Below are 13,584 nucleotides of genomic sequence, written 5' to 3' on the forward strand. Positions count from 1 at the left end.
GATTTTCCTGTTATTGTTGTGTTAATGATTTCAAGTTTGTAGTTGGAGAACATACTGTACATGCTTTTAAATTTCCTGACGGTTGTTTCACGGCCCAATATACAGTCTACCTTGGGATTTGTTCCATGGGCACGTGAAAAGAATATTCTGATGTTGTTGGGTGGAGTGTTTTATAAATGTCAATCAGATGCTGTTGGTTGACGGTGTTGTTGAGGTCTTCTATATACTTGCTGACTTTTTGTCAGTTCTTCTCTCAGTTGTTGAGAGACGGGTGAAGTCTCCATCTATGATTGTGCATTTGTCTATTTCTTCTTTCAGTTCTGTCAGCCTTGCTTCACATTATTTCTGTTCTGTGGTTTGCTGCACACACATTTAGGACTGCTATGTCTTCTCAGCAGAGTGACTCTTTTATTGTTACATCATGTACCCCTGTCTCTGGTAATTTTCTTTGCTCCGAAGTCTACCTTATCTAATATTATTGTAGCCACTCTGGCTTTCCTTTGATTAATATTTGCACAATCTAACTTTTCTCATCCTATTACTTTCCACCAGCCTAAATTGTTATATTTGAAGTTTCTTTTACAACATATAGGTGGGTTATGTTTTTTAATCCACTCTGTCAATTTTTAATTGGTATATTTAGACCATTTATATTTCATGTAATGATTGATATGTTAGAGTTTAAGTCTGCCATTTTATTTTTTGTTTTCTGTTTATTTTCTCTGTTTTTTGCTTCCCTGTTTTATTTTTCCTTCCTTCTATGGGTTACATGAACATTTTCTCAAATTCCATTTTTATTTATCTATCATTTTTTGAGTGTATCATTTGGTAAACGGTTTTCAGTGGTTGCCCCTGGTATTATACTGTATGTATATAACTTATCACAGTCTACTGATGCTGTCATTTTACCAGTTTGAGCGAAATATAGAAACTCTACCTCACTTTATGCCCCTTTACCCTCCCGTTTATAATTGCCATGAATATTTTCATTTAGAAACATGTCAGACAGTGAAGTAATTTCTGCATCAACTATCAAACATAATTAAGAAAACTCAAGAGGAGAAGTGAAGCCTAGTGTATTCAGCCATTATTTTTTTCTTGCCATGCTCTCTCTTCCTGATGTTCCAAGGTTCCTTCTATCTTTTCCTTCCTGTTAATAGAACTTCTTTTAGTGGTTCTTTTAGGGTAGGTCTGCTGATAACAAGTTCTCTAAGTTTTCCTTCACCTGAGAATGTTTTGCTTCATTCCTTCGTTAGCCAGCAGACTCTGGGTTGACAGTTTTTTTCTCTCAGCACTTGAAAAATATTATGTCACTTCCTCTCGCCAACAGTAGTTCTGATGGGAAATTTATCATTCTAATTTTTTTCCCCTTATAGATAGGGTACAATTTTTCTCTGGATGCTTTTGAGACTTTTTGTCTTTAGTTTTTACAAGTTTAATTATGGTGCATTTTAGTATGAATTTCCTTAGATTTATCCCGTTTGGGTTTAACTCAGCTTCTTCAATCTGTAGTTTTTTCAGCTTTACTTCTCTTGCCAAATTTGGGAAGTCTTCAACATTATTTTTTCAAGTAATTTCCAGGCCCAACCTCTTTTTCCTCTCCTTCTGGGACTCAGATAACAGGATCTTCTGTCATAGTCCTACAGGTCCCTGATGCTCTCTTCATTATCTTTAAGTCTATTCTCTCTCTGCTGTTCAGGTTAATTTTTATTGTTCTATCTTCTAGTTGACTGATTCATTCTTCTGTATCCCCATCTCTACCTGACTCTGTTGCTGGGCCCATCTACTGAGCTTTTCATTTATTATATTTTCAGTTCTAAAATTTCCATTAAATTCTTCCTCATATCTGTCATTTCTTTGTTGAGACTTTCTATTTTTCATTTATTTTAACTGTGCTTCTAATAGCTTGTTGATGTTAGTGTCTATTATTTTCTATTCATTCAGTTTGAGACCATCCTGGTTCTTGGTATGATTTTTGATTGAAGCCTGGATATTGTCATATAACGTTATGAGACTATGAATCTTATTTAAACTTTCTGTTTTAGCTGGCTGTTTTGTGACACAGCTCTGTCAGCGAAGTGGGCAGTGCTGTCTCATGGCCAGGTTCCCCACTTAACTTCCACTGACACCCAGGGAGGGGAGATCCTCATTACTGCTGGATTGAGGTAGGAGTTCTGGCTTCCTATGTGGTCCACTGACACAGTGGTGGGGGTGATCTCAATATTGCTGGGTGATGGTGACAGGTCTAATTCTCCACTAGGCCTCTTCTGACCTACCCCAGTGGAGGGGGGAAGGGGAACCTAATTACTGCTGAGGGGAGGGAATTCCAGGTTACTCCTGTAGTCTCCACCGGCACTGTGTGTGGGGTGTGGATGGGGGACTAGCTATCAGCTGGCAGAAAGAAAAGTCTTAGTTTTCTACCCGGCCTTCTCTAAGACTATATGGTACTACTCCGGTGGTACTCTGAGGCTCCCTAATCAACCTTTGTCATCGGGGGGGTGGGGGGGGGGCTTGGGGTCACAGTATTTTCTGTGGTGTTTGGCTGGAGTAGAGCAGTTACTGTCTAAATGTTTTCTATCTTTCTAGATTGTGCCTTTCTGGGTCCTTTGGCTAGAAAGAGTGGGCTTTCATTGGTTATTTTCAGTCTGCACTTGACGTTTCTAGGTTGCTAGCTTCTTCAGCTCCAAATCTGGGATATATAAGGCAAAAAGAAAACCCTGAGAATTTACCACCATGTCATTCCTTGGTCCCAAATTCCCTAGTTGGTCTGTCTTCTTTTCTCCACCTTTTAGCGTCTTCTTATGTTTGTTCTATACATAATGTCCAGGGTTTTTGTTGTACTTAGTGTGAAGAATAGGGAGAGTATGTCTACTTGATCTTCTCAGAAGTGAAAGTTCCTACTGTACAACTTAATGAATTTTACTATATTTACAGATAAGTGCATCACTACCACAGTCAGTTTCAGAACACTTTCATCACTTCGGAAAGAAACCCTGTACCCTTTAGCTGTCACCCCCATCTTCTCTCACCTTCCTAACCAGCCTTAAGCAACCATTAATCTACTTTCTGTAGATACATATATATATATGTTCCTATTGCGGATATTTCATATAAATGGACCAAACTACGTGGTCTTTGTGACTGGTTTCTTTCATTTAGCATGTTTTCAAGGTACATCCACATTGTAGCACATGTCAGTACTTCATTCCTCTTAATGGCCAAATAATATTCCATTATATAAATAACCCACATTTTGTTTATCCATTCATTCACTGATGGACATTTGGGCTGTTTCCATCTTTTGGACATTATGAGTAAGGCTGCTATAAACATTCATGTACAAGTTTTTGTGTGGACATACACTTTCAGTTTTCTTGGCTATATGCCTAAGAGTGGAATTTCTGGTCACATGGTAATTCAATGTTTCATTGTTTAATGAGCAGTGTGACTGCTTCTGACAGTGGTTACACCATTTCACATTCCCTAACTAGCAGGATATGAGGGTTTGGTTGTTTCGAATCCTAGCCTACAGTTGTTATTATCTCACTCTTTGATTCCAGCCATCCTAATGGGTATGAAGTGGTATCTCATTGTGGTTTTTTACTTTTCTTGAGGTCACACTGGTTTGTAACATTATATAAACTTCAGGTGTACATCATATTTTGACTTTTGTATAGACTGCATCATGTTCACCACCAAAAGTCTAGTTGCCATTTATCACCATACACATGTGCCCATTTACCCCTTTTTCCCTTTCCCTGCCCCCTCCCCTCTGGTACCTGCCAATCTGTTCTCTGTATCTATGTGTTTGTTTGTTTATCTTCCACATATGAGTGAAGTCATAGTCTAATTGTCTTTCTCTGTCTGACTTATTTCACTTAGCATAATTCCTTCAAGGTCCATCCATGTTGTCATCCAATCATCTGTTCATGGGCACTGCAGTTGCTTCCAAGTCATGGCTATTGTGAATAATGCTCCAACGAACATCTGAAGGGTGCATATATCTTTTTGAATCAGTGTTTTTGTGTTCTTTGAATAAATACCCAGAAGTGGAATAGCTGAATTATACAGTATTCTTATTTTCAATTTTTTGAGAAATCTCCATAGTGTTTCTATAGTGGCTGCACCAATTTACATTCCCACCAGCAGAGTGAGAGCTCCTGTTTCTCTACATCTTCCCCAACATTTATTTCTTGTCTCTTAAATAATAGCCATTCTGATGACTATGAGGTGATATCTCATTGTAGTTTCGACTTGTATTCCTTAATAATTGGTGATGCTGAACATCTCTTCACGTGCCTGTTGGCCATCTGTATATTTTCCTTGGAAAATGTCTGTTCATATCCTTTACCTATTTTTTAATTGGGTTGTTCATTTTTTTGTTTTTTGAAATGTATGAGTTCTTTATATATTTTGGAGATTAATCCATTATTGAACATGATTTGCAAATATCTTCTCCCAGTTGGTGGATGGTCTTTTTGTTTTGTTGATGGTTTTCTTTGCTGTGCAGAAACTTTTTAGTTTGATGTAGTCCCATTTATTTATTTTGTCTTTTGTTTCCCTTGTGTGAGGAGACAATGATATTCAAAAATATAATGCTAAGATCAATGTCAAGGAGCATACTGCCCATGTTTTCTTCTAGGAGTTTTATGGTTTCAGGTCTTAAATTCACATCTTTAATCTACTTTGAGTTAATTTTTGTGTATGGGGTAATACAGTGGTCCAGTTTCATTCTTTTGCATGTGGCTGTCCAGTTTTCCCAACACCATTTATTAAAGAGACTTTCTTTTCTCCATTGTATGTTCTTGGCTCCTTTGTTGAAAATTAGCTGTCCATAGGTGTGTGGGTTTATCTCTGGGCTCTCAATTCTGTTCCATGGATCTGTGTTGTCTATTTTTCTGCCAGTAACATGCTGTTTTGATTACTATAGCTTTGTGGTATATATTGAAATAGGGAGTGTGAAACCTCCAGGTTTGTTCTTTTTTCTTAGGATTGCTTTGGCTATTCGGGGTCTTTTGTTGTTTCATATAAATTTTAGAATTCTTTGTTCTATTTCTGTGAAAAATGTTGTTGGGATTCTGATTGAGATTGCATTGAATCTGTAGATTGCCTTAGGTAATATGGACATTTTAACTATGTTAATTCTTTCAATCCATAAGCATGGAATATCTTTCCATTTCTTTATATCTTCTCTGATTTCTTTCAATAATGTCTTATAGTTTTCACTGGACGGGTCTTTCACCTCCTTGGTTAAATTTATTCCTGTGTATTTTATTCTGTTTGTTGTGATTGTAAATGGGACTGTATTCCTGATTTCTTTTTTGGGCTAGTTCATTGTTCATGTATAGAAATGGGACTGATTTTTGCATACTGATTTTGTACCCGGCAACTTTACTGTATTCATTAATTATTTCTAACAGTTCTTTGGAGGATTCTTTAGGGTTTTCTATATACAGAATCTCATTGTGGTTTTTATTTCCATTCCCCTGATAGAAAATGATGTTGCGTATCTTTCCATGTGCTTATTGGTCATTTGTAATATCATCTTTGGAGAAATGTTTATTCAGGTCCTTTGGCCATTTTTTAATTGGGCTGTTTTCTAATTACTGATTCATATGAGTTCTTTGTATATCTTAGATCAAGTCCTTTATCACACATATGATTTGCAATTATTTTCTCCAATTCTATGGGTTGTCTTTTCACCTTGTTGATGGTATCCTTTGAACTACAAAAGTTGAAATTTTGATGAAGTTCAATTTATTTACCTTTTCCTTTGTTGCTCATGTTTTCAGTGTCATATCTAAGAATCCCTTTTATTTGTCAATCATACCTCAATAAAGCTGGGAGAAAAGAAAGAAGACTCTTTTGCCAAATCCAAGGTCATGAAGATTTACCTCTATACTGTCTTCTAAGAGTTTTACAGTTTTAGCTCTTACATTTAGGTCTTTGATCCATTTTGAGTTAATTTTTATTATATAGTGTGTATATAGTGTGAGGTAAGAGTCCAACTTCATTCTTTTGCATGTGCTTATCCAGTTGTTCTAGCACCATTTGTTGAAAAGACTATTCTTTCTCCATTGCATGGTCTTGGCATCCTGTCAAAAATCAGTTGACTTCAGATTTGTGGGTGTATTTCAGGAATCTCAATTCCATTCCATTCATTAATATGTCTATCCTTGGTGCAAGTACCGCACTGTTTGATTAGCATTGACTTGTACTAAGTTTTGAAATTTGGAAGTGTGAGTACTCCTAATTTGTTCATTTCAGAATGTCCTTGGCTTTTACTAATACTTTCTGTTTGGTTTGTTTTTTTAACAGAAAATCTACTTATAACGTTTCTTATATTTTCCAAAGCACTTTCACACACATAGTCTCAACTGAACTTCACATGATGTCTGTTTGGTATAATAGTATACTAACTTCCACAAATATGCAGACAGCTCCAGAGAGCTCCAGTAACTCACTGAAGGTGAGACAGCAGGTTAGATCAGCCATAAAAACAAACTGAATGATAAAGGCTTACGTGTTTGACACTGTGCAAGGCATTGAGATTTAAAAGGAAAAGTCAGTGAGATGAAAGTGACCACCCTCTAGGAGATTACGGTCTTGTGCAGTGGTCTTTAACAACTTTGCTTGTGTACTCTCTACAAGAATTTTGTGAAACTATGTATTAAATTGACAAGTATAATGAAAATTTTAATCATAAGTTTAAACTGTTGTAAAAGATATAATTTCCAGTGTACCATAAGTCTTATATATATATATACTTTAAGTACATTTCATCAAAACCTTAAAGCTACAGATTTGGCTGACAGAATATATATAAAATGTCTGCTATTAATTTAATGACAAATCAATCAACTACATCAAAGTCACTTTCTATTAGAACATGTCTGAAACTTCATTTTTCAATTTAAATAAACATATTAATACAAATCTCTGACAAGTATCTTACTTCTGAGTTATAATTCTAAGATAGACAGATATGGTACAGGAACCTTGACATGAGTTGGTTGCCAGGATGACACAAAGTGCAGCATCTTTCAAACTTTCTGATACAAAGTTGAAGAATAGAAAAGGAGAGGCACGAGACTGCAGAAGGGTTCTTTGGCATTAATTTTAGTAAAGTTGAGGATCTAGAAACTAATCTCCTTAAAACTAACCATGCTGACGTGCCTCCTAGAAAGCCTTGGTGTAGCCCTAGGGATATTCATATCTTAGTCTGAAGACCACTAGTCTAGTGATTACAGCTGTGAGGAAAATCCAGCGCTTCTAAACCTATGAATTTAGTATTTTCTGACAACTTATTGTCTCAGAAAATAGTCAACAATTCTCCTTTCAAAGTCCCAACTGCTGTGTCTTTGTAGACGAGATGTAAGGCAAAAACAATAAGAAACCCATTGTTAAGTTGTTGAGTCTCCTAAAATAACGCTTCTAAAATAAACTTGGGGGAAAAAACCAGAAATCACTGCTTCCAAACCGAAATAAAATGGTATTTGGTATAATTTAAAAACAATACCTCCCAACCAAGACCAGCTACAAAATCCTCATACGCTTGACTTCCTCCTGTATTGGTGAGAATGGAATGTTTGTCTTCTTGTCCTTCAGCAACATAAAATACTGCAATCTTGTGTGTCTCTCGGCTGTAAAACAAGAGATTACACCATCCATTTGGTCATTAATTTATACATTCATTCATCCAATAATAAGTTCTATGTACAAAGTACGTGGCAATAAAAAGATGAAAATGAACTAAATCTAATGTAATTATAAATAAAAAATTATGAAAGTTACAAAATTGCCATTACAACACAAGAAAGGCATGATTACTTCTGCCTGGAGAAACTTAAAAGGAGAAGGTAATATTGAATTGAGTAAAGGTAAGGAAAATGTGACAAATGAAGAAGAGAAAGTATCAGAGAGACAGGCAGGTGTGAATGCATGAAGCATGTGAAGAGCTGCCTGGCGTGCAATATGGCTGAATCTCAGAGTTAAAGGGATTGTGTTTTAGAAATAAAACTAAGTAGGAATATAGAGATGAATGAGAAATTATCCATTTCTTGAAAGTACTTATACACAATAAGAAATGTGTACACAAAATTATAAAACTGAATGGAGTAACTGATGAGTTCTTGACACTTTATTTTTAAGTCTCCCTAAAATTAAAAATGTTCATAAAGGCAAATTTCTTATATGAAATCTGGCTTTCCAAGCTAACTAGGGCACACTATATTTGGTCTAGGTTGATTCAATAAAGCATGGGCTAACAAATTTTATGACTAGAAGTAATGTTTTCACCCTATTCTACGTAGCAATGTTTTCACTACCATACTATGTTTGAATTAAAAAACAAACAAACTACATCCAAAAACAACAACAACAAGTAAATAACGGAAGTTACTTTAAAAGATTAGTCAGACAACAATAATCTCTGGCACAACTTGAGGAAGTTGTCAAGTCATGGTTGTGGGTTTCAATATGAGCAACTTAAAATCAGGAATAAAGATGTTTTACCCGTGGGGCTGGCCCTGTGGCTGAGTGGTTAAGTTCACGTGCTCCACTTTGGCGGCCCAGGGTTTCACCAGTTCGGATCCTGGGTGCAGACCTAGCACTGCTCATCAAGCCATGCTGAGGCGGCATCCCACATAGCAGAGCCAGAAGGACCACAACTAGAATATACAACTATGTACTGTGGGGCTTTGGTGGGGGGCGGGGGGGGGGGGGCGGGGAGGGAGAAGAAGAAGAAAGGAGAAAGAAGACTGGGAAGAAGAAAGAAGATTGGCAACGGATCTTAGCTCAGGTGCCAATCTTTAAAAAAAAAAAAAGATGTTTTAGTTGTTTTCACTAATAGCAATATTTCACCTTAGGTGGTGAACACTTATGCAAACTTTTGGTGTATTTGATGTGTCATTAGGATAATTTAGTGTAAGCAGTAAAATATACTTTGGTGGGAGAAGGGACTTCCAGAATTCAGAAGAAGTATCTTGGGAGACTCTCTCCCAAGCAAAATAGCAATTTAACTGTGAAAATGAATTAAAAAACCCAACGACATCTAAAGTCTCTGGATATTGTCCTAAGGGCATACAGCAAATGGACAAACACTCATTCAAAAAAACCTACCAAGTCTGGTAAGAAAGAGTGTTTGACATTTGAGACATGACTTGCTCCCATACCCCATCTCTTCACCTCCACGTTACAGAAGCTTTGGCCTGCGCATTCTACTCAGGCCCAGACGGGGGTTCCCTCTTCCCATCCAGTTCCCAATCTGGGAATGTGGTTTCACCCTGGGAGAGACAGGCTGCTGGCTGTGTATCTCATCCACACCAGTCCCATGTTGCAGAAGCTCTATTCCAGGCAGCTGTGGCTGAGAGAACCAGGTCTCCCTTACCTCATGCAGCTCCCTCTCTTACAGGAGAAGCTCTAGGTGCAGAAGGCTGAGTGTGTCTCAATCTTCCCCACCTGGCTTAATAGTAGGGTGGAGGTTTGAGAGGAGGAGCAAGCTAAGAAGATGAGAAACTGCCAATCTTTCCCCAAATGCCTACTTGCAGATTTAGGGTGTTGCTCCAGGAAAAGCTGGTTCCTGATCCCATCTCAAGTATAATGGCAGAGAGGTTCTGCCCCGGGTGAAAGGCAGGTCATAATGATGAAGAACTCAGCAGTAGCTCTGCTAGAGGGGAAGGATGTTATTTTGGGACCAAGCTTGGAGAACTCCATGCCTAAAAGTGTTGTCAAAAACAAAGAAGATCTTGGTGGAAAGCAATTAAGAGAAGCTAGCAGTTCCATGACATAAGCAAAACAGCATAGCAGCCAGAAGTTTTAATAGAGATAACCAGGAAGAGATAGCCAAGAAGAGTCCTCCTGGGTGCACGGTGAATCCTAGGGATCAAGAAGCCTGTGCACATGCACTACTCTGCATCCACACAGGAGCAATCAGAGTCAAGACGTAGGACAGACATGAAAGCACTCCCCAACCCACGCAGACCTATCAACACAAGGTAAAGCTTCACTGGTGTTGAACAATACTCTACTTGAACTCAGGGTCAAATCCTAGGAAGCTAAGACTTAACAATATTCAGTCATCCTGGTAGTCTGGAAGACTGTGCATGCCTAAGGCTGTATGCTCTTTGGAACAATCAGAAAGCAAACTCCAAGCTACTAATCTCTGGGTGAACAAGAGGAAAAAAACATCAACACTCTGAATGTGACAGCAGCCTCCAAGTCACACACATATCCACAGTAAACAATAAAAATCTAATGGTGAAGTGGGCTAAAGCACAAGCTTTCATCAATAAATACATAGACTATGTCAACCCAGGGGAGACCCCTTGGTAGCCAGGCTAAAAGATAAAAAACATTAAAAAACATTTCAGCAGGGAGATGAGAAGCTGCACACTGTGGGAAAGTAAGACTTTTCAGGCTTAATTCAGCTAAGTCACTAGAAAATAAACAAATGACCAAGCAAACAACAACAATCACCAAATACACTTTTGATTCAAAGACACAAAGTTGAAAATAAATGAAATGGGAAGAAATACCATGCAAACAGTCAGCAAGAAAGCTGGAGTGACTATATACTATCAGACTTCAAAATAAAAAATGTTAGTGGAAATAAAGAGACATTTCATAATGTTAAAAAGTCAACCTAACAAGATATAAAAATTAAAAACATGTATGTGACCAACAACAGAACTTCAAAATACATGAAGCAAAACCAGACAGAAGTGAAGGCAGAAACAGACATTTCTAAACTCATAGCTGGTGACTTCAATACCACACTTTCAATAACGGAAAGAACAACTGAGAGATCATCAACAAAGATAACAGCAGACTTGAATAACAGTATAAACCAACTAGACCTAAGAGACATCTATAGAACACTCTACCCAACAGTAGCAGAAAACACATTCTTCTCAAGCACACGTGGAACATTGTTCAGGAGAAACCATAAGATAGGTCATAAAACAACCCTCAATAAATTTGAAAGAACTGGAATCACGCAAAGTATATTTTCTAACCACAACAGAATTAGAAATAAAAAAAAGTAGAAAATATGGGAAATGTACATTTATGCGCAAATGAAACAATGTGCTACTAAATAACTGATGGGTCAAAGAATAAATCTCAAGGGAAATTAGAAAATACTTAAGAGATGAAGGAAAATGAAAATATAACATACCAAAACTGATGGCATGCAGGTAAAGCAGTGCTCAATGGGAAATTTATGGATGTAAATGCCTATATTAAAAAAGAGGAAAAAAATCTCACATCAATAACCAAAGCTTCCACCTTAAAAAAACTATAAAAAGAAGAGCAACTGACCTCAAAGCAAGCAGAAAGAAGGAAATGATAAACACTAGAGTGGAAATAAATGAAATGGAGAGAATAGAAAAACAACAGAGACAAATCAGTGAACCCTAAAATTGGTTCTTTGAGATGATAAACCAAATTAACAACCTATAGCTAGACTGAGCAAGGAAAAAAAAGAGAAGACTCAAATTACTAAAATCAGGAATGAAAAAAGAAGCATCACTATATACCTTACAGAAATAAAAAGGATTATAAGGGAATACTATGAACAATTGTATGCCAACGAGTTAGATAAATTCAATTAAATGGAAAAATTTCTAGAAAGACACAAATTACTAAAACCAACTCAAGAGGAAAAAGAATAACTGAATAGATCAATAACAAGCAAAGAGACTGAACTAGTAATGTGATTTTAAAGGAAGAAGTAAAACTACTACTTGCAGATAAGATGATTTTGTATATAGAAAATCCTAAGGAATCTACTAAAAAGCTATCAGAGCTAATAAATGAGTTCAGCAAGGGTTCAGGATACAGTATCAACAAACAAAAATCAATTGTATTTTGGGGCTGGCCCCATGGCATAGTGGTTAAGTTCAGCATGCTCTGCTTTGGTGGCCCAGGTTTGCCAGTTCAGATCCCAGGCGCAGACCTACAACATTTGTCAGCCATGCTGTGGTGGTCACCCACATCCAAAATAGAGGAAGACTGGTACAGGTGTTAGCTCAGGGCTAATCTTCCTCAAGAAAAAAAAAAAAAAGAGGAAGATTGGCAATGGTTGTTAGCTCAGGGTGAATCTTCCTCAGGAAAAAAAAATCAATTGGATTTCTATACACTATCAATGAAAATTAAGAAAACGTTTCCTTTTATAATAGCATCAAAAATGATAAAATACTTAGGTATATACATATATAACAAAGGTACAAAACTTATACTCTGAAAACTATAAAACATTGTCCAAAGCAATTAAAGATCTTAAAAATAAATCACACATTCATGGACTGAAATACTTAACATTGTTAAGATAATAATACCTGCCAAATTGATCTACAAAGTTAATGCAAACCCTATAAAAATCCCAGCTGTCTCTTTTACAGAAATTAGCAAACTCATCCTAAAATTTGCAGGAAAATGCAAAAGGTCCAGGATAGCCAAAACAATCTTGAAAAAGAAGAATAAAGCTGGAGGACTCATAATTTCCAATTTTAAAACTTGTTACAAAGCCATAGCAATCAATGTACTGCAGTACTGCCATAAAAATAGACATACAGATCTATATGAAACAGAATCTTGAGTCTAGAAATCAGCTCTTATATCTACCATCAATTGCTTTTTGACAATGGTATCAAGACAATTCAATGGGGAAAAGAATAGTCTTTTCAACAAATGGTGCTGGGGCAACTGGATATCTACATGCAGAAGAATGAAGTTGGGTTGTTATCTTACACCATATACAAAAATTAAATCAAAATGGATCATAGATCTAAATATAAGGTCTAAAACTATAAAAGTCTTATAAAAAAGTTTATGAAACTATACAACATCCATGTAAAAAACTATACATGAATGTTTATAGCAGCATTATTCATAATAGTGAAAAAGTGAAACCAACCCAAATGTCCATCAACTGATGAATGGATAAACAAAATGTAAGATATTCATACAAGGGAATATTATCCAGCAATAAAAAGAAATGAAGTACTGACACATGCTGCAATAGAGATGAATTTTAGAAACACTGTGCCAAGAAGCCTGTCACAAAAACCACATACTGTTTGATTCTTTTTATATGAAATGTCCAGAATAGGCAAATCTATAGAAACGGAAAGTACAGGCATACCTTGTATTACTGCGTTTCACAGATATTGCAGTTTTTACAAGACCCTCTACCAGCAAAAAACATTACGACTTGCTGAAAGCTCAGAATATAGTCAGCATTTTTTTTAGCAATAAAGTATTTTTAAATTAAGGTATGCACATTTTCTTTAGACATAATGCTATTGCACACTTCACAGACTACAGTATAATGTAAACATAACTTTCATAAGCACTGGGAAACCAAAAAATTTATACAACTTCCTTTTTTGCAACATTCACTTCATTGCAGTGGCCTGGAACCGAATGCATGATATCTCTGAGATATGCCTGTAGATTAGTTTTGTCTAGAGCCGGGGAGTAGGGGATGGTGTTTGGGGGTAATGCGGAGTTGACTGGTAATGGGGTTTCTTTTTGAAGGGACTACAATATTCTAAAATTAGATTGTCATGATAGTTGCATAAC

The 13,584-nt window shown here is 36.6% G+C and overlaps 1 protein-coding gene across 8 annotated transcripts in view; it reads right to left on the minus strand.

The window, feature by feature from the left end:
• RALGAPA1 (Ral GTPase activating protein catalytic subunit alpha 1) overlaps positions 1 to 13,584 on the minus strand; it is a 223,950-nt gene that overhangs the window by 48,936 nt on the left and 161,430 nt on the right. For 7 of the 8 annotated variants that reach the window (XM_044765509.2, XM_070504251.1, XM_070504253.1 and 4 more), the window contains one exon: positions 7,520 to 7,643. In XM_044765509.2, the coding sequence (XP_044621444.2) occupies positions 7,520 to 7,643 (124 nt within the window). Of the gene's footprint in view, positions 1 to 7,519; positions 7,644 to 11,176; positions 11,236 to 13,584 lie in introns of all 8 variants that reach the window. The other variant, XR_011501562.1, reaches the window with a different exon arrangement.

This window comes from Equus asinus, chromosome 2 (assembly GCF_041296235.1).
Source record: "Equus asinus isolate D_3611 breed Donkey chromosome 2, EquAss-T2T_v2, whole genome shotgun sequence".
NCBI lineage: Eukaryota > Metazoa > Chordata > Mammalia > Perissodactyla > Equidae > Equus > Equus asinus.